General features: G+C 35.2%; 1 protein-coding gene across 5 annotated transcripts in view; it reads right to left on the bottom strand.

Moving 5' to 3' along the window:
- Positions 1–25,108, bottom strand: part of FNDC3A (fibronectin type III domain containing 3A) — a 201,401-nt gene that overhangs the window by 30,592 nt on the left and 145,701 nt on the right. For 3 of the 5 annotated variants that reach the window (XM_061170691.1, XM_061170695.1, XM_061170694.1), the window contains 9 exons: positions 23,841–24,110; positions 22,630–22,688; positions 16,855–17,012; positions 14,850–14,909; positions 13,597–13,735; positions 11,857–11,910; positions 9,643–9,767; positions 9,097–9,271; positions 7,193–7,279 (listed from right to left, as the gene is read on the bottom strand). In XM_061170691.1, the coding sequence (XP_061026674.1) occupies positions 7,193–7,279; positions 9,097–9,271; positions 9,643–9,767; positions 11,857–11,910; positions 13,597–13,735; positions 14,850–14,909; positions 16,855–17,012; positions 22,630–22,688; positions 23,841–24,110 (1,127 nt within the window). The remainder of the gene's footprint in view (positions 1–7,192; positions 7,280–9,096; positions 9,272–9,642; positions 9,768–11,856; positions 11,911–13,596; positions 13,736–14,849; positions 14,910–16,854; positions 17,013–22,629; positions 22,689–23,840; positions 24,111–25,108) is intronic. The other 2 variants (XM_061170692.1, XM_061170693.1) reach the window with 2 other exon arrangements.

The raw sequence follows: 25,108 nt of genomic DNA, 5'->3' as shown, positions 1-25,108 counted from the left end.
ATATACACTAATATGTATAAAATAGATAACTAATGAGAACCTGCTGTATAGCACAGGGAACTCCACTGTACAGTAGAAACACAATAGTAAAACAACTATACCCCAATTTAAAAAATAAATAAAAACAAAAACAAAAACAAACAAACAAAAGGGACTTAGCATATATGAAGAAAATTCAGGTATAATCCCCTTTTAGAATCAGTCTTGAAAATACAAGTATAAGTCTAACATTTTGATACTAAACAAGAGTCATCACTGGAACAAGCTATAAGCTATAAGCTATCTGGTGATACTTGATGGGCTTTAGGCTTGCTTTAACTTATTCTTTTATTATTCTTCAGGGGTTTAAAAAAATGCCCACAAATTCTCTGAATTTCCTCTCTTTAAAAGATAAAGGTTAATTCCTCTTCCCTTTGAATTGTACTTAATGACTTGCTTCTAACACAAACAATGTAGAAGAAATGATGGTATGTGTATCTTCCCTATGGAGAAGCCCAGATGGTGAGGAACTAAAACCTCTGACTAAGAGACAGCAAGGAGCTGAGGACTCCTGGCAAAAAGTTCACTTGAGTGAACTTGAAAGCACATCCTCCAGCCACAGTCAAGCCTTCAGAGGACTGTAGCCCCAGCTGACATCTTGATTGCAACCTCATAGAAACCCTGCATCTCAACCATCCAGCCAAGCTTGTCCTGAATTCCTGACCCACAGAAACTGTGAGATAATAAATGTTCATTTTTTCAAGCTAAGTTGTGCAGCAATAGATAAATATAATTCATAATAATTAATTTATTCAATATAATTATATTTTTCACTTTAGAAATTTAATTACATATATATTTTAAAAATTTTATTTATTTTACTTATTTTTGATCACATTGGGTCTTGGTTGCTGCGCATGGGCTTTCTCTAGTTGCGGCGAGCAGGGGTTACTCTTCGTTGTGGTGCACGTGCTTCCATTGCGGTGGCTTCTCTTGTTGCAGAGCACAGGCTCAGGGCACGCGGGCTCAGTAGCTGTGGCTCGCGGGCTCTAGAGCGCAGGCTCAGTAGTTGTGGAGCACGGGCTTAGTTGCTCCGTGGCATGTGGGATCTTCCCAGACCAGGGCTCGAACCCGTGTCCCCTGCATTGGCAGGCAGATTCCTAACCACTGAGCCACCAGGAAAGCCCTATGTTTATATTTTTACCTATCTCTTCTACTGAACTTAAAAGTTCCTCAAATCCAATATCAAACTTGATATGATTTTCTCTTCTTCAAACCTGCTCCATCTCTGTTCTTCCCCATCAGTAAAAAGCACTACTACCATTTACCTAGTTACTCAAGCCAAAAATCTAGAAGGATCTTTGATCCTTTCTCTAAACCTATTTGTCAAATCTATTAGTAAATCCTGTACTCTACCTCCACTTCTCTGTTTTCTATACCTACCACAACCTTAGTTAAAGCCTCCTTTATTTTATGTTTGCTGAATGACTGTAACATACTACTAATTAGTTTCTCAGCTTCCATTCCTTTCCTTAAGCTCATCTATTCTCTACATGGCAGCCAGAGGGACTTTATCACTTCTCAGCTTCATGGCTTCTCATTTTACCAGAATAAAATCTAAATTCTTATCTACAAAGCCCTATGTGATTCCACCCCTGGCTACCTCTACTCGAAAGGTTCGGGTCTTTTACGTTAGCAGTTATTTCCTTTGCCTGTAATGCTCTTTTTGACCTTGACATGCCACCTCCTTCTTGTTATTCAGATCTGTTTAAATGCCATTTCCAAAAAGACTTCCTCGACTACCCAGTCATTCTGTCAACTCACCCTATTTTACTTAACTTGCATAGCACTTATCACTATCTAATATTTGTTTGCTTGTTTGTCGTCTGTTCCTTCCACTAGGATATTAGCTGTTTTGATCGCTATTGAATTCTTATTGTTTAGAAGAGTGCTTATCATAGAGCAGATGCTCAATAATTATTGGCTGAATGAATGAGCCATAGGTGGGAACCACTATGACGTGACACTACAGACGAGGATCTAAATAAATCTATTACCCCAAATAACTCATGCAACCCATGAGAACTCAGTAAAATTTAGTCCAATTGTTCAGTTTTGCTCAGGCTTCCTCATCAGTCCTCCCACATATTCAGATAGAATTTCAGGATGTTTTCTCACTCTGCTGCTTTACAAATTAGCCTACAAAGGGGGTCAAAACACTTTCAACACAGTACACAGTGTTTACTTAAACCTCACAACTAGAGGAAGATTTTTTAAAAAAACTGAAGTAAGTTGATGTACAATATAAGTTACAGGGTGTACAATACAGTGATTCACAATTTTTTAAGGTTATACTCCGTTTATAGTTATTATAAAATATTTTCTATATTCCGTGTATTGTACAATGTCTTTTTAAAAAAAGAAACTTATTTATTTATTTATTTATTTATGGCTGTGTTGGGTCTTTGTTGCTGCGCACGGGCTTTCTCTAGTTGTGGCGAACGGGGGCTACTCTTCTTTGCGGTGCGTGGGCTTCTCATTGCGGTGGCTTTTCTTTGTTGTGGAGCACAGGCTCTAGGCGTGCAGGCTTCAGTAGTTGTGGCACACGGGCTCAGCAGCTGTGGCTTGCAGGCTATAGAGCACAGGCCCAGTAGTTGTGGCGCACAGGCTTAGTTGCTCTGCGGCATGTGGGATCTTCCTGGACCAGGGCTCGAACCCGTGTCCCCTGCACTGGCAGGCGGATTCTTAACTGCTGCACCACCAGGGAAGTCCCAATGTCTTTTTTTTTTTAAACTTTTTATTTTATATTGGAGTTTAGCCGATTAACAATGTTGTGACAGTTTCAGGTGCACAGCAAAGTGACTCAGCCATATATATATATATATATATATATATATATATATATATATATATATATACATGTAACCATTCTCCCCCAAACTCCCCTCCTATCCAGGCTGCCACATAACATTGAGCAGAGTTCCCTGTGCTATACAGTAGGTCCTTGTTGGTTATCCATTTTAAATATGGCAGTGTTGTACAGTATGTCTTTATACTTATTTTTTTATACCTAGTAGTTTGTACCTCTTAGTCCCCTACCCCTACAGTGGTCCCTCCAGAGGAAGCTTTTATTTTTTAATTTTTATTTATATACTTATTAAAATCTTTGGCTGCACTGTGCCGCATGCGGGATCTTAGTTCCCTGACCAGGGATCGAACCCGTGCCCCCCACGTTGGAAGGCAGAATCTTAACCACTGGACCGCCAGGGAAGTCTGAGGAAGCTTTTAAAGTAAAAGCAGACTCCATAAAAACCATAAGATCCACTAATTATGTTTTTAAAGCTATATATGTCAGCACTGCCTTTTACTCCAGTTAGCCAGTAAGGTATAAAACCACATTTTCCCCCAAATTTTACAAATAATCAAAGCATTCATTTAGTGTCCACCACAGAGGGAGCACTGTGCTAGTAACTCTAGCTGTGGTGCACTTTTTACCTTCAAAGAGTTTAGAATCTTTGTGCAGATTCTAAGCAGAGAGGCAATATGCATATCAAAAGAATTAGGCAACAGAAGAAAGATTACTATGGCCTAAAATGGTCCAGAAAGGCTTTGAAAAAGCAAATGAAAGTGATAACGGGGTTTTCACAGACAACAGCAGTGAAAAGGGGAAGATTGGGTAAGAGAGTATAGAAAGACATGAGTACAGGAGCAGAAGGGAATAATAAATAGTGAGCTCTGCTCAGGGAAGGATGAGTATTCAGTGTGGTGAGGGAGCCAGTTCAAGTAAGAAGTGAAAGGCAGTGCAGTTAAAAAACTGAATGGGTTGGAATATAAAGAACCTTATAAGAAATTAAGGAAATTGTATTTTGGAGGGAAAGCTGTGTTTCAGACAGATTAATCTAGGTATAAAATATAACTTGGATTAGAAGGTGAGCAATTAGCTTGAAAGTGATACAGAACAGGTTTGGAGATTTAGTACTCTTTAGGACAGAAATGACAGCTGGCATAAGGCAAAGAGATGGTATTTCCAAGACAGAAAGGGATATTCCAAGTAGAACTAAGGACTAAACTTTGGCACACTTAGATAAGGGCAAAGGAGAAAGGGAGACATCATAAAATGACAACAGACAAGATGAGAAAGAAGAGGGAACATGACTCTGTACTGTCATAGATGCTGATGTATGAGCAAATTTCAGTGATGGAAGATAAGTGAAATTGATGGACCCAGATACTGTTTTGATTTCTCTTCACCTGTGAGAAGGCCTCAAAAACAAGTAATAAGCTGAAGTAAAGGTATCTAAGGGTTCTCAGCTCAAGGTACTCAGACCTTGACTTTTAGAAGCCTTGCTACTTGAAAACATATTTTTCAGGAACTTCAGGAAATAAGGCATTAGTTTTCTAGTGGCCCAGAGTCATAGGGACTGGCCACTAGTCTCTGAAGGTTTTAATTCTTTCTTTAAAATCTGGATACTAGGTCCTAGCCCAGCTTCCAAGTGAACCACTGGATGGAATTAGCATTGTTCACTTGTTTATCACTCTGAATTTTAAATGATTTTAAGAATTCTGATTGCTCTCTTATGCTTTAAAGTTTTATTTTCATTTTTCTTTTGTCCTTTAAATTTTTTCATTGTTCTAATTTTGTTTTAGTATTTTGAGTGTCCTAGGATTGTCCTTACTGTACAACCTAGAACTCTGGCATTTGGTAAACTTGCTCAAATTAGAATTTTATGTTAATCGTATCCTTATTGTTTCTTTACAAACAATAATATACTATTTAGTCACTACTTCCTGCATTATAATATTTTTATTGCTTTTGCTTAGTATTCTATGATTTCTTTTAGAGTGTTAAGATTTTACTTTGATATGTTTGCTTGAAAGAGGAGACTGCAAATGTCAAGCTAGAAAGGAAGACTCAGACATAGAAGTAGGATTTAATGATTCAGCCCCACCTCAGCTGGCACCCAGTTCATGGCAGATTCAAAATAAATGTTTGAGCTTCTAGAAAACTTCATACAGTCACCATTTTCTATTTCCTAATATTTTTTTCCCTCCTCTAGATCAGTGGTTCTCAAATTTTCACAAGCATCAGAATCACCTGAAGAGCCTGCTAAAATACAGATTGCTAGGCCTTAGCCCCAGAATTTTTTAATAAATTTACCAGATTATAAAGACATTAACAACTTCTCTTTTAAAGATCTGCTGGTATGATAATCATTACTAAAGTAAAAATGCAATCCAACACCATAAGAGGAAAACTGCAATAAATGTACATACTTCTTAGGTATTTTATAAATCTTGTCAATAATAAAAACTGTATTTTAAAATTAAAATGACCCAGTGTTATCAGAAGTTTTACAAATGAAGCTAATATACAAAATAAAGCATGACAAATATAATCATTATGAACTGCATAATCAAATTTCCCATTATCATTAAAATTTTCTTAGGTTCTCAAGGAGTAATAAAATTTATCTTTTGCTTTTTAATAGTGAAAACAATTTACGATGGCTTTTATCATTTATTTGAAATAAGCTGTTTAAACAAGCAATGGTAGGAAAATTCAAATGTTGAATTTATCAACTAATAAGCATCCTGTTACATTTTGGGGAAAACCTCTGCATAAAAATGTAGGCTGGCTTATATTAACTGGTATATTAGCTAATTCAAGCACTGTCTGCCAAGAAATAGCAATGCATATCACCAACCAAGTCAGAGCTAAAATATATCCTAGAATGGATGAAATACTAGGAAAGATACAGAATTTTCAGGAGTCTCCATAGGAGAAGAATTTTCAAAGCTTGCTACTGCTTCAAGTGAGCAAGAATGATACGTAGAGTCTCCAGGCCTCAAGCAAGCAAGAATGACATGAGGTAGGCTGGGTGGAAGCAGCAGCATCTGCCTAGTAGAAACTCGAGCACCCTGAATAGGACTCTAGGGAAGGATATAAAGGAAAGAGGAGGAGTTTCATCCAATAAGTAAATATTGTGAACATATGTGGGGCAAAGTTTCTCACTGATGATGATGGGAGTTAGAAATAAGGAAAGGGAGAAAATTAGAATTAACCCATGGCACTAGATTAAATGGAGGTTTTTGGTGCAAACTCATGATTTTTAAAAATAGATATCCTAGAAATAAGAATATAAATGTGTCTGTGCATGTAAATTGTGTACGTGTGTGTGTATACACACACGCAAGACATACATACATACATCTAGTTCTTAGCCTTGTCCACTGAGAGGATGCCCAGGAGTAGCAATACCCTTATAGCATTAAGTATACTTACTACCCAGATCTTGACTTCTAAATACCATTGTCCACTCAAAGGACCCAGGTGCTTTGAGAAATGGCCAATATCAAGGTTGACGAAGAGAAAGTACAAGATGAGAATGAAATATCATGTGCCAGAAAGGGTGGGCTCAAAGAATGATGGGGTGGGGACATGTCAAAAAAATTCAGAAGTCAGCCTGACAAGGGCTCCCAAATCTAAGACAATTTGAACCTCATAACTGATAGCCATAGCAACAATATATAACCCACTCAGTAAACAGGAATCCATGAGTTCATACTGATATAAATAAATGAGAAAAGAAAGCTTTTCCTTATAGTATAATGCCAATTAATAAATGTAGAAGGAATGATAAAATTTTAAAAAATCACCACTTGGCAACCATTAATCATGATTACTGAATAATTGATTCAGGCAAGATTTATCAATGGGTGTTAAAACTAGTGGGTGAAACTTTGATGAGGAACAAGATGTCTACAGAGTATTTACAAAATACTTATTACAAAGGGAAAAAGAACAACTTTACAGTGAAGAAACATGGTAGATATCACCTTCATCAAGTAACTACTAGTGACTGGACAACTGAAACTGTGCACCACTAGATAGAGCATTAAAATATCATTACTTTTTTCTGATACACCTGCCAAAAAAGCATATTCTGACTATGTTCAATGACATCCACATTTTAAAAGATGTTTTGTTCACATTTTGCAAATAAGACTCCTGTAAAACATTAAGACTGTTTTGAATTTAAATACATAAAATTTGAGAAGCATTATTATATAGTAAGAAAGTAAAACAATAAAGCTCATTAGAAAAGGCCAAAATATTTAAGATTTAAAACCACAGGAATGAGGCATGTACCTGCCTTTAAAACAGGAACAATAAGAACAACAAACAGATCTTTCAAGGGCTTTCAAAGCTTACCTTAAATTTATACTTTGTACTACGTCTGAGATTTTTCACTGTGTAAGCAAGGTCTTCTCCATCATATTTAGGCTTAAAACCATATCCCTGGAAAGGGAAAATAAGTCTTCATTAGAGGTCTAACAGCAGAAATATGGGGAATAAGGAATATGTGAAAAGATTCAGGTCCTCTTCATCTTCTGTTACGTGCAATGTGATTAATGTTTGGTTGAGGGTAATCTTCACCTTGATGCTTCTATCTTGAGTAGACAGATCCAGAAATGCTACTGAACATTTGTAGGAGGATGGAGAAGACCACTTATTCTCAGTAAATACAGTAGCCAAGAGAAGATCTTTGTATTGAAGGAAAATGAGAGACAATGGTAACATCACGATCAGTAAGCTTATCCCTAGAACTAACAGGAATTTCCCAGACAGATGTTGCAAGAGCTAAACAAAACCATAACTATTTAACATATTTAACTTTCCCTGAACACATAACTGTGTTTAGGTGAATAGATGAATAGTTGGTTGTGCTGGCAGGTTGTGATGTCACTTAGGTTTGGCATTATTTATAGCCCCAGGGACAATGCTTCACTACTTTCCCAATGTTATTTTTAAAAATTAAAAAGACTGAGATATAATTCCCAAACCATAAAATTCCCATTTTTAAAGTATAAAGTTCAATGGTTTATAGTATAGTCACAAACTTGTGAAACCATTGTTTAATTCCTAGTTCCAGAATAAAGCCTGTACTTTACTTTCTGGTTAGCAGTCACTTTCTCTCTTTTCTTATACACCAATATACTTTCTATCTCTATTATACACCAATATATTTCTATCTCTATGGATTTGCCTATACCCATAGAAATGGAATCACACAATATGCAGTTTTCTGTGACTGGGTTCTTTATTTAGCATAATGTTTTCAAGGCTCATTCATGTTGTGGCATATGTCAGTACTCCATTCCCTTATGTGGCTGAATGATATTCTACTGCACAGATATATTACACTTTGTTTATCCATTCATCAGCTGATGGACATTTCGGTTATTCCCACTTTTTGGCTATTATGATTAATGCTGCTGTGAACATTGGTGTACAAAGTTTTGTACAAACATGTATTTTCAATTCTTCTGGGTATACACCTAGAATGGACCAAGCTATTTTTTTTTAAATTAATTTTTATTGGCGTATAGTTGCTATACAACGTTGTGTTAGTTTCTACTCTACAGCAAAATGAATCAGCTATACATATACATATAACCCCTCTTTTTTGGATTTCCTTCCCATTTAGGTCACCACAGTGCACTAAATAGAGTTCCCTGTGCTATACTGTATGTTCTCATTAGCTGTCTATGGACCAAGCTATTTTTGACTCATATTGCTTCAGAGTAACTCTGAAAAGCTATGGAACTATATATAACTAGGAGAAGACAACCTAACTCTTGTTTAGCTCAGTTCTAGCTCACAGGAGATGAGACATTGGTAACTAGATTCAGGCTGCACTATATAGTCTCATGTGAGGCTCTTCAAAGTTTCTGTGGCACTTGGAGAAGCAATGCATGAACACAGTTGGAGAAGGGAGACATTCTCTTTTCTTATCTTTTAGAGTTGCTTAGTCTAAGGCTGTGGTGATCCTTCCCTCTCTTTATTTTCCCCAAAACATATATACTTAAAATGTAGTCTGTGTTGTTCCCAGGTATAAAATGTATCCAAACACACATAAAAACCAAAACCCCCCCCCAACACATCAAGAAAACAAAAGGCTGAGTTGTCCCTCACTTCCAGTCCCTCCCAAACAGTAACCAACTGAGGTTTCAAAGCATTTGGGAAAGGATCTAACTACTGTGGCAATATTTACTGTATCAGGATTAATGTCACACTGAAATGTTTTAAATACCATATTTAAAATACATACTTACTGAAGTTTCTTCCTCCATCTCTAAAATATAAGAAATTCCTTCATCTGATGGTGTTCCTGAGGGTTTACTCCATTGTAAGGATAACCAAGTAACCCCAGCTTTAATTAATATAGGACTTGCTGGCATAGAAGGGGCACAGCCTGAGGTGTAAAATAAGACTTCTTCACTAAAACCACTGTTGAAGCAAATGGTTTTTAAGAAGGAATGAAAAAAAGTTATTTTTTATAGCCAAAGAACTCATTTTTGATAAGTGACATTTTTGGGGCAAATGATAATTTTGATAACTAATTATAATCCAATAATATATCTTGGATTTGGTAATATCTTTATGGTAACCAGGTCAGATACCTAAAAGTGAATTAGTATTCTTTTAAAACTGCAGTTTATGTAATTAACAAATCCTCTTATAGCTTTGCTAGGTTAGTAACACATCTTAACTAAATCAACGAAGTGATAACTAAGGCAGAATTTTTAGTGGATAATTTGGACTGTGAATAATTTACACAAATGAATAGTCTAAAATATCTACATTAAAATGTATCTTACCTTGGACCATAGTCATTTTTGGCTGATAGTCTAAATTTACAACCCATTGCTGGTGACAGTTTAGTAATTTTAAATTGCTTTTGTAAGCCCGTGTAACACTGACAAAATTCTCCATTTCCTTTTCCCTAAAAGAAACAGTTATTATATATCATTGTACATTATTGTAAAGAGAGAAATCCACATTAATTCCTAATTGATAGTAACATATTAGCTAGTGTACATTAAAAGTCATCTTTGTTACATGCATGTCATGAATCTCAAGAGAAGTCTAAGATAACACATCTTTTATATGATACTCACTGTTCATTAACACAGAATTCAAAAACTGAAGAGCAGGCATCTCTGTATAGCTTCTTGAACTGAGCACCCTGTTTTATAGCTGATGCTTATTTAACCTCTGGCTTTTAGTGAAAGCAACCCTTTCCGGGTATGGATCCCACAGTCTCTATGGGGGGACTGGTAGCGGTGGAAACAGGTTGATCTTTGATATGCATAACTGGCAGCTTTCCTCAACCTATGAAAAGTTCTATGCAAACAGTTTCAAGAAAAGGTCCCTACCCATCCCCAAACCACCTAGATAGCTGCTGAACTTCCTTAAAGATTTTGGCACTACTACTGCTTAGATTTAACACTGAAAGAGTATAAACAGAGAGAAAAATCCCATTACAGGCATTAAGATGGGAGAGAGAAAAGTCTGCAGTTCAGGACAACTGAAGAGTTAGAAATTTAAGATGCTACACAAAATCAACAAATTTTTTATTTTCTACCCATTTCTTGTTATTGTGTGGTAGAGGTAAAGGGCCGTTAGGGTGACCTCTGCTTCAAAGAAAACCTTTAGTCTGAATCTGGTTGCTTTATTGAACTCTAATGTTAGTTTTAATAGTGTTTATAGTTGATTCTATCAAGTTATCTAAATAGAAAATCATGTCATCTCTAAAAAATAATAATTTTGCTCCCCCAGCCCAGCCACCATAGCTCTACCTTGTTTTGATTCCAAATCATACTGTATTAGCTATAACTTCCTGAATAATGTCAAATAAAGGTGGGGAAAACTGGCAACTTTGACTTGTTTTTGCTTTGACTAGAAGCGCTTTTATTGTTTAGTGATAGTACTGCACTTAATACAAAACTACCAAATAAGGAATTACTTTTCTATTCCTAATTTGTTTTGAGTTTTAAATGAGATAGGTGATAAATTTTATCAAATATCTGTCATAATTTATTAAGATGATACGGTTTTTCTTCTCAATTACTATGATACAGCAGTAGACTTCCTAATTCTGAATGCTCTTAGACCTTCTGGAATAAAACTTACTTGGGTTGCGCCTCGTTACTCTTTTAACATACTGCTGAATTCCCAAATTATCAGTGGAATTTCTTCTACTCCCTCTGGCCCCTCCTCTTAGCTGCAGTGAAGCAGCAGGGCAAAAGAGAACATGATATATATAAATGACAGTAAAACAAAGTACTAAACAATAAAGCCCAGTATGCTTGCTGTGGTAGGTTGAATAACAGCCTCCAAAGATATCCAGATCCTAATCCCTGGAACCTGTGAATGTTACCTTATATGGTAGCAGCGACTGTACAAATGTGGTTAGGGTAAGGCTCTTGAGATGTGGAGAGACTATCCTGGATTATCTGGGTGGGTCCTAAATGGAATTACAAGTGTCCTTTTTAAGAGGGAAGCAGAGAAGGACTTGAAGACAGAAGAGGAAGAAGGCCATGCGATAATGGCAGCAGGGGGAGAAAGGGCAATCTGATGTGGCCATGAACCAAGTAATGAGGACAGCCTCCAGAGCTGGAAAAGGCAAGGAAATGGGTTCTGCTCTAGAGTCCCTGGAGTAAGCACGGCTGTGGTGACACCTTGATTTTGGCCCAGTGAAAGCCATTTTGGATTTCTGGTTTCGAGAATTATAAGAGAATAAAAGTGTTGTTTTAAGCCACCTAGTTTGTGGTAATTTGTTAAAGCAGTCACAGTAAATGAACATGCTTGCCTTTAAGGCTGATGTGAAAGAAAATATTCCATCAAGTTAATTAACCAAGTGTTAGCTTTGATGGTGGTTTAGTTGAAAACAACTAGAACACTGGGAAGTCTGGTCAGTAAAGGTTTCTAAGAACACCATCAACTGACTCATACACCATAAACAAAAAGGTATTTCTGCCTGAGGATATGCATACATTTTAGCCTAATTTAAAAAGTTTAAATGTACTTACCTCATCCCATTCTAAAATAAAATTTTGGATTTTAGAACCATTGTCACTAGGTGCCTAAAACAAACACCAAAAAACAAACAAAATGAGTACAAATTAGTACTTTTATAAAAGATATTGTGATGATCCAATCTAAGGCATCTATTGTGTGTTGCAGATGTTCTCTGGGATTTAGCCCTGGAAAAATTCGCACAGAGAATACAGAAATGCATGCATATCCTATAATCCTTTTAACTTCAAGAAAACAAATCAAGAGGCTACTCAAATTTTTATGAACACTGAACAATCTCTTTTGTCAAGATCTCTTAACTTTTATAATCCTTTTCTTAAAAAAATTTATTATTTTTGGCTGCATTGGGTCTTTGTTGCTGTGTGTGGGCTTTCTCTAGTTGCGGCGAGCGGGGGCTACTATTTGTTGCGGTGCACGGGCTTCTCATTGCGGTGGCTTCTCTTGTTGCAGAGCACAGGCTCTAGGCGTGCAGGCTTCAGTAGCTGCGGCTTGCGAGCTCTAGAGCACAGGCTCAGTAGTTGTGGTGCACGGGCTTAGTTGCTCTGCGGCATGTGGGGTCTTCCCAGACCAGGGCTCGAACCCGTGTCCCCTGCATTGGCAGGCGGATTCTTAACCACTGAGCCACCAGGGAAGCCCTATAATCCTTTTAAAAAAAAAAAAATAAATAAACTTTGCCTTTTATCAGAAGGTTTTATCAGCTTTAAGCTCCTGGGATAGATCCTGTCATTTTCATTAAAACTCAACTTATAATCTGAAAGTGATATTGTGTAATACACTAAAAAGTGAAAGCTGGATCTCTGCTTCTAGACTCCACGTGTCAACTGCCTAAGACTGCTAATTCACCAATCTGTTAATTTTCAGTGGTGAAAATTTCAGCTTTTTGGGTCATTTTTCCCCCAGTATTTAATCACTCTAAAACTAAAGAATTTCACCTTCATTTCAGTACAATGAAGAATTGTTCTTTTCCTCTAGGACTTTTGAATGTGCTCCTGGACATCCATACAGGTGAAATATCTGTTTATAATTATCACTGCCTAGAACCTAATTCCATTTTACAAGGTATTTGTGGTATAGTTTTAACAGTTACTGTATTCCCCCAAATGCAACTACTGTGCAACTTGAGAAAGATTGTACTTAATTTTATTCAGAAATTTACCAAGACCTAGGTATCATTTCAGAAAATCATGTCACCAATGACAGTGATGTCTGTGGTGTGTGAATTACCAATTCTATCTAGTGTCTTTCCATTTCATTACATCTTCTTGTGTAGCTGGGCACAAATATTTATATATTAAAAAATACATTATTCTATTAAAAATAATTTTATTCCTCCTTTAAGGCATATTAATATTTTTAAAACTATGAGTCTAGTTAAGTTATTATGAATCTCATTTTAGGATAAAATTCAGGATATAAAGGTGTCATTACAGAGTATTATAGAAAGTAGTAATGAGCCTGAGAATTACACATTGCAGTGTCATCACAAATTCAGTATAAGGGCTGCTAATTATAAATCAATCTTTTCTGCTATACTTACACATTATAGTAAGAAAAACTGATAAGAGTGTTATTTTAGGATATAAGGAACAAATGCCTGTTTAATACACCTGAAGAGCAAGAGCAAGTTAGCTTAAACCTCTTTTTGTCTCCAAAAACAAATGAAGTTTAATACTACAGAAGAAAAAAAAGGAAAACAAATGTCCAGTTGGAAATACCCTAGAGAATATTCTTACCTTCCATTGCAAAGTGAGTGAATTTTTGGTCCGATTGGCTATCCTTGGTGGATTAGGTATGTCAGGTTCACAGCTCAAGGTGGTAAAGGTTTCAGCTTCAGAAGGAGTTCCCTTTATAGAATTGTATTCTGCCTGGACTCTAAGGTGATAAAATAAATTGTTTTAACCTGCAGGTAGAATCACTGTATCCTACCATTCTATAGCATCACCTTTAAGTACAGGCAAGTCAGTAAGATGCCCTCTGAATGTTCTATTGAGAAAATACGCATATCAGAAATAAAGGGTGACCCTTAAAAAAAAGAAAAATAGAATAGGCCAGGGGCTTTCATATTTTTCTGACTGCCGAAAGTAAGAATACATTTTAAACTGTGACTGTGTCTCTGAGATATGCATTTATACACACACACACACACACACACACACACGCATGCACGCATGCACACACAAGTACCCTGAAACAATATCCTTAACTAGGGTAATATACTGATACTTTCTATTCCATTTGATTATATTTAACTTTAAAAAATTCTGAATATAACCCACAAAATTAATTTCATGATTCAATAATGGTTGCAATCCACAGTTTGAAAAATATTAGGTTGGATGATACTTTGGGTTTATCCATAGGATGTGTAACTGAAGACTTAATTTAATAGTTTAATAGGAATAATCCCAATTACAAGTGTTCTTTTTAAAAATAGAGGTGACTGACTAAATCGTTATCCTGAGTCCCAGCTGGGGAGACCCTAGAGTCTATAAAATAATTTCGGTAAATTATAAAAGAAGAACTGTGCAGAACAAAACAGTAGTATCTAAGTTATCCTAATTAAATGTTATGAAATTCTCAGAGTTTTAATATCCCAAACTTGTACAAAATATGATGGAGTAAAAATACGTAAGTAGCAAATATTATTTATGATTCTGTTTTGTAAAAGTTTCAAAAGCTGGGACAATTTTCCAGTGCTGAATTAGATATTACAGCTATATTATACATATTATCTGTATATTCATTCTAATCCCTAGGTCCTACAAACAGGGTGATTTACCCTTCAATATAACATTTGAGTTAAATGTTTTTGTTTTTTTTTGTAAAGTGTTGATAATTATACCACAAGAAAAATCAAAGTCCACAAAACCCATGTTTTTAATCCAAAATTAATATTTAAATTATATTCTAGACTTTTAAGGAAATCATTAAAAACAAACAAACCCTATGCTATATCATATAAAAGCAACATACAGGAATTCCTTACTTTGCATGGTAATCTGTAGCTGGTTTGAGATCATTTAAAGTGACACTGGTTTCTTCTCCTCTGGGGAAACAAAAGGCAACATTTCGTTGTCTGATAAATAAAGCATTCCAGAGGATGTGTATTATGTACACTACAGTTTGTGGTACTTTATGAAATTATACTGCTTCTTACTTTTCCAACTGTAACCACATTCAGATTGCACTAATATGCAATTTGTGTAATTAAGATATATGCCGAACTTAAGCATGTACCTGAATACACTTTAAAACAAAAAGGTATGCTAAGCAAATCAATTGTGTAAGCCAGACTTTTTTTTTTTTTTTTCCTGTGGAGTTAGGGAAGATATTTAGCTTACTGAAGAAACAGAACCATTTTCAATTATTTGAAAATCCACTGGTATATAATTAAAATGCTAAATAACACATGTACTACTGAAATGAAACCTACCAAATTTCTGCAAGGAGTCTGCCACTATTGGATTTTATTTAAAATATAACACGGAACTTTACTTAAAATGTTATAGTTTAATGAGTAGATTAAAAAAAAAACTGAATCATAATTTAAGGTAAAGCATTTTTTATGGCCACTATTAAATTTTCAAATATAATAGCACATATTTTCTTAAATAATCATTTGATACAACTATTATTTGGGTATGTAGCCAACAAACTAGCCTGTTTTCTCTTCCTTTTCTTTTAAATCACTGTTCTCTGTTTCATTTCCTTCAGTTAAGTTTCTCTCCTTTCCACTTTATGGACTTCTTCCTCCAACCTCCCACCTCCCTCCCCCTTTCCTTCCACAGCTATCCTGTTTCTTAAATCAAAGCCAGTGAATCGTATAAGAAAGGAAACATGTCTCACTGATAGAAGTACACCTTAATGAATCAGGCAGCTGTAGTAGCAGCCTCAGAAAGAGACCTTAATTGGTGCAGGGTAAACAAGGTGACTAAGGTTGACTAATGTCCCTCTTGTGCTCTCTGGTCAGGCTGCAAATGGAGATAAATCCTTCCTCTTAGAAAGCAGCCATATCAAACTAGAACAGCCATTAACACAAAAAGAAACCTTTACGTTGATGGTCCTTTACCCTCTGTTTACCTCTTAGGTAGGTTTTGTCTCTTTTAAGAAAAGGAAATAGAATAAACACAAGGAAGTCTCAATAGAGAGAAGGAGACAGGACATTTTTATAACCTTATGTTGCTAGATGACAGTCACTGGAGCAGTTTCTCTTTCCTTTCTTCCCCATACTAGCTATTTTTTTGAAAAAAGATACCAAGAAGGCTGATGTATCCAGTGTTGTGTGTTAATAATGATCAATCAAATGGCTAACCACCTCCTTTACAATCTTCCTGGTGGTGAAATTATAACTAGTAATCGACTTTTTTTCATCAGAATAAGCAATTTCTATATGAATAAGAAGAGAAAAATAATTTATTTTACAACCATCAATCATAAACGTCACAATTTTAGCCACTGATACTTTCTAAGGCTTCTTGGTATATAATATGCTTTTGAACCAAGAAAAGAGAACTATGATTTTTCGAAGTATGATTATTAACATACCAACACACAATTGAGGAACAATGGTACTAAATTCATTTTACAATGGGATATGAGCTTGTACATATAAGAATTAAATCCAACTCCCTAGAGGAGCAATATCACATTGCATGAGTTCACAATATAATAGTTCCCATTTCTGGTCCTGGCTTCTATATATACAATTTGTGTCTCAGGAATACGTGAACAGTGAAATATCTATTAGGGAGCCTACTGAAAAATAAAAAAGCTGAATGTGGGCAATGAAAGTGATTATTCCAAGGGAGTGTAGACAGAAATGTGAACCAGCCAGCATTTGGACTATTTACATTGAAATTACTATCACTGGTCAACTTATAGATTCAAAATAAAAGCATGAATAGGGAAAATAGCACAGAATTAGTTTTAAGCTGTTTTTGATAAACCATAACTTATATAATGGGAGGGAGTAAAACATAACAAATACCTACGCATATACACTTTTATATTTCGCATCTTTTCCAGTACTTGAGACCAGAATTTCATAACCATAGAGCTCTGGTACAGTAGTCTCATCTGTTTCGCCATTAATGAGGCTGGAAGGAGGTGACCAGGTAAGTACTACTGTCCTTGCCTGGATGTCTGAGGCCTGCAAAAACATAATATTTGAAAGCTCTTTGAAACAACTGTAATGTGTACAACAAACAGTAAAAAAATCTAATGGGGTTTCAAGATTAAATAAAATATATCTAACTACTTACATAAAATGGCTCACATTTTTGTAGATGAGATACAATTTGTAGATGAGATACAATTTGCTGTGCAAGGGTGGATAGGTTCAACAAAGGTTTAAAGACCGTTTGGGGCCATCTAAAACTATTAGTGTAAACATCATACACAGTCGAAAGAAGGGCAGAAAAAACCCACTTGTAACATGCTTGAATGGGTTCATTTCCTCACTTTAGAAAGTGTCTAACAATAAGAAAAAGACCAAGAACTCAAGAGAAAAATGAGCAAAGGACATGGACTGTCCAAAGAAATATAACTGAATAATATTTAAAATAAAAAAATATGTAAAATATTTCTAACTACATTCATAAGTAAATAAATGTAAATTAAAACAAGATACTACTTTCATCCACTGGATTAGGGAAGATTAAAATTAATTAATGGATGAAATACTGGATTAATATCTAGTGTGGTGAGGGTCTAGAGAAATGCGTGGTCTCTTAAATGAGGATAGGAGTATAGATTGGTACAATCCCTATGTAGAGCTACTTGGGAACCATTATAAAAATTTTAAATGTGTTTATTTTTTGATTCAGGAATTCTACTTCCAGGAATTTTTTTTCATGATAATATTCTGTAAACTTACATAAGTACATAAATATACACCCTTAAGAATACTCGTCGCAGCACTCTTAATAATGGCAAGAAACTGGAAATATTGGTATAGCTTCTTAACATATTCCTATGCAGGTGTTCAAAAAATGAGGTAGACATGTACGTGCTGACATTTAAAGAGATCCTCAATATACTGGTGCTATGTAATAGAGGAAAAACGGAAGCTGCAAAGCAATATATATGCTATGATTTCAGCTGTGTTAAAGAAATTAAAAAACGCATACAAATATCTGAAAATGTACTGTAAAAATGTACTAATCCTTACCTTTGGGGCTTTTGTGAGTACATGTGGTGGGATGAAGAGAGATATGAGAGAAAAACAGGAGGTCTTAATAGCATTTTTACATTTTGGATTACTTTTACAAAAAAAAGTCTAATAAAGAGGAAAAAAAAGTCTAGGGATTCGATTTAAACTAAAGATTAGTAAGAAAGGTATCAGATTATATCAATACCCAGACATTAATGTAAAAGCTTGCTTTAAAATTATCTACATTTAATGACTATCTTAGTCAAAGACAATAAAACAAACAGAAACAAAACAAAACCACTAACCACTAGGATGAAGCCCCTATCTTGAATTAGGCAGAATAAACAATCTATACACAAGCATAACTTTCTCTCCTTTTCAAAGCTCTCAAAGCTTGAATAAGTTTAGAAGACTGTTACTGTATTTATTTTGCTTCTGTTGAGTCACAGGAAATGTAATATTTACTGTCATGCTGTCTTTAAAAAGTCTTAGTACAGTACTATGTTTCATTTACAATGGACTTAAAAGTGATTCCTTGTTTTAATCAGTGTCCATCTGGCTATTAATCTGTAACTGTGTAAGGTTTTCTTTCTTTTTTTAAACAAACATACTGTTAGCATACATATATCTATACCCTTTAGAGTTTCTTGATTTTATGGGATGATCATAACTGTGTTAAACTGTGAGAATAGGGAAGTGAACAGTATTCTGAAGGTAGGTCAGTTAATCGCATTAACTGACATCTACATTATAAAGCTTATTAGGCTTTGTGGGTACTGATTACATCATCAAAAGCATAGGCAGTAGAGAAAAGACTAAGCAGGGAGACAGAAGACTTGTCACTAATTTGCTTGGTGATACTAAGCTCTCAACCTTTTAGGTTCCAGGTGTCATCTATAAAAATGAGTGAAATGATCTGTTTACCTTAATTAATCAAATACAGTATATTTAAAACGGCTTTTTTGGGGAATAAATCTAGATTTACAGAAAAGTTGGGAAGATAGTATACATACAGAGTTCTGTATACTTTCTACCCAGCTTCCTCTAATGTTAACATTTTATATAATGATGTATTTCTGTCAAAACTAAGAAATTAACATTGGTAGAATACTATCAATTAAAATTTTAACTAAACTAAATAGACTTTTCCAGGATACTATGTTGAATTTACCAAGTATAGCTTAAAAAAAAAAAAAAAAAAATTAGACACACTGCTGATTTCAACTTTTCTAGACAATCCATTTTTACAGAAAAACTCTTGGTCCCAACTCATTCTTTAAAAAAGATATTTTATTACTTGCATATAAATGTTAAGGCACAAAAGATGTGATTATACTAGGGTTGCTATGGAAAACTTCATGAGACGTGAATTTTGAATAGAATTTTAAAGGATTTGGGATGGGATATAATTTTGGTAGAAAAGAAATGGGTAAGCTGCTGGAACATGTGTGAGTGTGTATTTTTAAAAGTTACCTAGTAATTTCATGCTCATATGAGAACCACAGATTAAGGGAGAAAGAGAGAGAGAGAGATAGTGGACCATTAAAAGGATGATAGGAGAAAGAGGAAATGATCAACAATGTCAGACACTGGAGGGAGATCAAGGAGAATGAATGTAGTCTGAAAAATGCCTAAAAATGCTGTTTTCTGGTGCTGGTTTCAGAAGGATGTAACCAGTTGTAAAGAAGAAAGAGAAGTGGACTGCCATTAGGTACTGTGAAATTCCTGTGTAAAGATGAGGTTGTGTGTGTGTGTGTGTGTGTGTGTGTGTGTGTCCAGGAAAACGTAGATCCTAGAAATTTATAGCGAAAAAATGGATAAAGCTTGGAATTCAGTTTGGCATGGGGAGAATTAAAGGTAAAGAAGAAATCTAAGGTAATACTGATACTGTGAGCCAGAGAAATCTGGATGAGTAAGTGTTCATTGATGGAAATACTGAAAGGAATTAGAAAACGAAAGGGATCTAATCCAATTCCTTCTTTATTTTAGAGGAACAATGGAGAAGAGAAAATAGTTTAGGAAAAATGATGAAGAATTTGGTTTTCTAAATGAAGTTCTAGTTGTTGGCAAAATATACAAACTTGAGTATTCTTTAGGATGCTTCAGGAAATGTGGTTCTAGAGGAAGAGGTGAATAATGAGGGTTAAAAATACAGATACAGAAATCATCTGAAATATGTCTTCTATTTGTATGCTACTTTAGAAGTAAAATTTCCTTTTATATCCACCTCACTTGATCCTTATAATTATGCTCTAAAGCAGGCAAAACAGACATAACTATCTTCATTTCATAGATGAAACACATTCAGAAAGGTTAAGTGACTTGTCTGAGGTCACTCAACTAGTGACTAGGGCCTGAATAATTCAGTTCTTTTTTTGCTACAAAATGCTTCCATTTTTTATTTTAAAAAATTTAAAAAATTTGTTTTATCTTTTGGCCGTGCCACATGGCATGCGGGATTTTAGTCCCCCGACCAGGGATCGAACCCACACTCCCTGCAGTGCAAGTGTGGAGTCTTAACCACTGGACTGCCAGGGACGTCCCCACAATCCTTCCATTCTGAATCCACAGACAGACTGACAAAGACTAAATGGTAGTAGGCAAACATGAAAATAGAAGTGGTTGAATTATGTACAGTATATTTTAATTTTTGAGGAAACCTGTGGTCTTTGTTGGGTAGTGATCAAAACCATTCTTGAAGAAAAGCTGTCTGTTGGGTTAAACAACGTCTAGCTAGGAAGCTACTGAAATGGTAATACCTGATTCTTGTCTGCATGTAAGGATTAGGAAGTGAGAGAAATATTCTGAAGATAACTCAAAGGTTGAGCCTAAGGAACCTTGTAGTAAGATACTGGTTCTAGTAACCACACAGAAAGGGGTAATAATTCTGAGAGTAAAAAGGTAATGATATGTCTAATTTTAAGCATTATTAAAGATGTCAGTCGATTTTTTAAAAACAGTATTTTATTTATTTTTTAAACTAATTTATTTATTTTATTTATTTTTGGCTGCGTTGGGTCTTCGTTGCTGTGTGCGGGCTTTTGCTAGTTACGGCGAGCGGGGGCTACTCTTCATTGCAGTGGGTGGGCTCCTCATTGCGGTGGCTTCTCTTGTTGCAGAGCACAGGCTCTAGGCGCGCAGGCTTCAGTAGTTGTGGCACGCAGGCCAGTAGTTGTGGCTTGTGGGCTCAGTAGTTGTGGCTCACAGGCTCTAGAGCGCAGGCTCAGTAGTTGTGGCGCATGGGTTTAGTTGCTCCGTGGCATGTGGGATCTTCCCGAACCAGGGCTCGAACCTGTGTCCCCTGCATTGGCAGGCGGATTCTTAACCACTGTGCCACCAGGGAAGTCCCTAACTTTAACGTTTTTTTCTTCATAAGGCTGTAATCATGGTGTCCAAACAGCTTGATCTCCAGCATTTTTCCTTACTAAAGTTTCTTTGCATGTTTTTGCACTCTTCAAAAGCATATTTTAAAATGCCTATTATCATTCTGTCCCGTGAAAATATCCCAACTAATCTATGCATTCCTTTATTTTACTTTTGTTGATTATTAATGCTGCAACAAACATTTTCATTTGTGTAGCTTATTGAGAAATGAGACCTCACAGTTTCAGAAAAGTTTACTTTATATTTCTTTTAATTACTAGTAAAGAACCCTTTGGGGTCTTAATAGGTTTAAAAAAATTGTTTGGGACTTTCCTGGTGGCGCAGTGGTTAAGAATCCGCCTGCCAACGCAAGGGACACGGGTTCGAGCCCTGGTCTGGGGAGATCCCACATGCCGCGGAGCAACTAAGCCCATGCACCACAACTACTGAGCCTGCACTCTAGAGCTCGTGAGCCATGACTACTGAGCCCACGAGCCACAACTACTAAAGCCCGTGCACCTAGAGCCCGTGCTCTGCAACAAGAGAAGCCACTGCAAAGAGAAGCCCGCGCGCCACAACGAAGAGTAGCTCCCACTCGCTGCACCTAGAGAAAGCCCGCGCGCAGCAACGAAGACCCAACGCTGCCAAAAATAAATAAATTAAATAAATTTATTTAAAAAAAAATTCAGTTTGTACAAGCACTTTAATTTTTTTTCTTATCTGATGGAAATATTTTTTCTATTAGAATGATAGCCTTTATTTAGGCTATTCTAAAAATATGCAGAAAATTTTATGTAGCCAGTTTTGCTGTCATACCTTTTTCTGATTTTCTGATTTCTTCTATTACATCTACACAAAAAAAGGACTGGGGAATGTTAACTTTCTTCTATGGTTTGATTTTAACTCTCTTTGTATATGGAGTTAATTGGATATATTTAATTTGGAAATAATATAAATGGGTTTTTAAAAAAATGATAATCAGTTGTACCTACACTCCTTATTGGATCTTTGCTTGGTCCAGTCATTTCCAATGTCACTGAGCATATATTAAAACCTTGTTTAAAAATTCTTGGTTGAGTATTCTGCTTTACTGATTAAACTAAACTATCTCAACTTATGTCAGATCTGTACTGATCCACTACTGACCTCACATTCCTTACATATAGTTAAGTTTTAAACAAGGCCTGAATATACCAGAATCCTATATGAATATACTAAATATAAATGTCAAGAAAATACATAAGATACTTACCACTGGTTTGACAATGTTGGAAAGAAGTGCTTCAAAAGCTTTAGTTTCTTCATCTTTTTCTTAAAAAAATAAAAAAAATTTTTTGAATATTAAAAAAAAACCTAAATGCAATCATCTCAGTCCCTTCCCAATATGTCTTCTAAAACATATACCAAGTGGTTGGTATTTGAGAGTTTTATTTTCTAGTTTTTACCTCTTAGTTCATATTCAGCAGCTTGTGGCTCTTTAGAGTTCTTCTGCCTCAGTTTCTATGTCTGTTTTAACCATGATTACTAATTATAATACCACTATATACATCTGAACTAGTCAATGAGTTTTACGGAAAGTATATTTTTATACTTAAAAAAAAAAAGTAAAGAATACCCTCTCTCTGGAAAGTCCTTATTTGCCAATCTCATACCTCTTAATGACAAGTTAACTAAGTATTTATTTCATGACATGCCTTAACTGTGGTTCCCAAAATAGGAATATAATTGACTTGACCATAACTTATAGCCACCACTGATGTACCTGAAACTTTAGCTTAACTCTTCTGAAACATCAGTGCTGAAAAGAATGATCAGAAGGTCTCAAAAATATGGGAGAACATTTTGATAAACGTTAATATACAAGCCAAGAGGCTGTTAAAGCATTAAATTTGTTGATGGGGAATGGAAATTTTAAAGAAAAGGAAGTAATGCTCAGAGTTCATATGGTGAAAGTCACAGGTTAAAGGAAGGATCCAAGGGAAACATGGGGATTTTGAAAGAAAAGAACTTTTGAAGAAAGAAATGGACAATACTCTATCCTAACTACAGAGTATATAAATAGATTGGTGAATGACAGAACTAGTTGCTATCAGGGACTTGCGTATAAAGAAGCTGGGAGGATTAAAGAGGTTTGATAAAAATCACCATAGCTTTATCTAGGTCCAGAAAGAAGAAGGAAAGGAATCTGGATGAACTTTGAATTTTCCTATCAAAGAGAAATTTCTCTTGGTTAGTAAAGTTTAGATATAGGTGAAATTATTGAGCTTTCCCAAAATGTAAAAAGAAATACCCTAGTAACAATTTAGGTTCTAAAACTTTCCCCTCACATTTAAGAAGTGTTAAGCTATTCATCGACAGTTTATGTGAAGCATGACGAAATGACTGAAAGGTTAGAATATACTTTTAGTAGGTTAAATGATGATAAAAAGTACAATTAGAATATATTTTATTTTAAATAGTTACCTTCTATTTCTGTATCAATTTGTGCACCACCTTTCCCCCTTCCTGACTTGTTCTTTGCTGATCCTATGTTTACACCACTAGCATTCTGCCCTTTCATAAGCCCATTATGTTCATTTATGGGAGAAGGGCATTTCTGGGGTGATGATGGCGGACTGTTCATTTTATCCTTCTGTGTTCCTTGGCGATCCTTTAATTTTTTCTGCAAACGTTCATATGTCTTACTAGATCTTTCATCTCTAAAGTTGGACCTTCCATGTGTAGAGTGGGCATCTAAGAAGAAATAAAAAATAAGACATTTAAAAAGGTCACTGTCTCCAAACCCATTTATGGCATGAGAAAAGAACAGGAAATAAATCTATCTATATTATATAAAACTTATGTATTATAAAATATTTCAAAGAATAATCTTGCATAACAAAGCTATTTCTGATTCTCCACCAACTGAGAGAACCAAGCTTTGTGACTTGATTATAACTGTAATCTTATAGACACTTCTTTCCTTCCTCTTTACTCAACTATTAATCTCCACAGAAACAGCTTGGTGGTATGCTATGACTATTACAGGTGGGGAATAAGAACTGAACTGAGCTGTGTAGAGTTTTTCTTTTACTCTTTTGTAGCCATTACTTTTAGCATCTCTTTCAACTTCAAACATATCAACTAGTAAACAGAAAATCTCCACCTACCTAAATTCCCTTATGACTCAAAAAAAGCAAATCATCACTAAAAAAATAAGGTTTTAAGAGTCAGCAAAAAGAAGTGAGTGGGACTGTTAACTAATAACAGAATCTAGGTACAGAGTATTACATCTTCAGATATTGTAAACTCAGGGCTGAGACTTAGAATGTATTCATTCTAATAAGTCATAGAGCAATATAATATAAATCAATACCCTCATAAATATTGTTAAATCAGTTGTCCTCAGAGTTCATTTTCATTGTAAATTTAAAATCTATAGTGAGGAAAATATTTTTCAAAGGAAAAGTCTCAAAAATCTCAGTAAAAAAAGTTTTAATTTATCAGTGATTTAAGAAAATTAGTATAATACTCTTGAATACTGTAAGGATATGCACAATAATATTAAAATAAAAACCCAGGAATTTGGATATATACAAGTAAAAGAGTAAGTTTAGAGCCTTACTTCATATTATACACAAAAATTAACTCAAAATGAATCAAAGACCTAAATGTAGGAGCTAAAACTATAAAACTTATAGAAGGAAACAAGCACATATCTGCATGACTTTGGATTTGATAATAGTTTCTCA

The sequence above is a fragment of the Eubalaena glacialis genome, chromosome 16 (assembly GCF_028564815.1).
Source record: "Eubalaena glacialis isolate mEubGla1 chromosome 16, mEubGla1.1.hap2.+ XY, whole genome shotgun sequence".
NCBI classification, from domain to species: domain Eukaryota; kingdom Metazoa; phylum Chordata; class Mammalia; order Artiodactyla; family Balaenidae; genus Eubalaena; species Eubalaena glacialis.
This window is presented reverse-complemented; position numbering and strand designations above follow the sequence as displayed.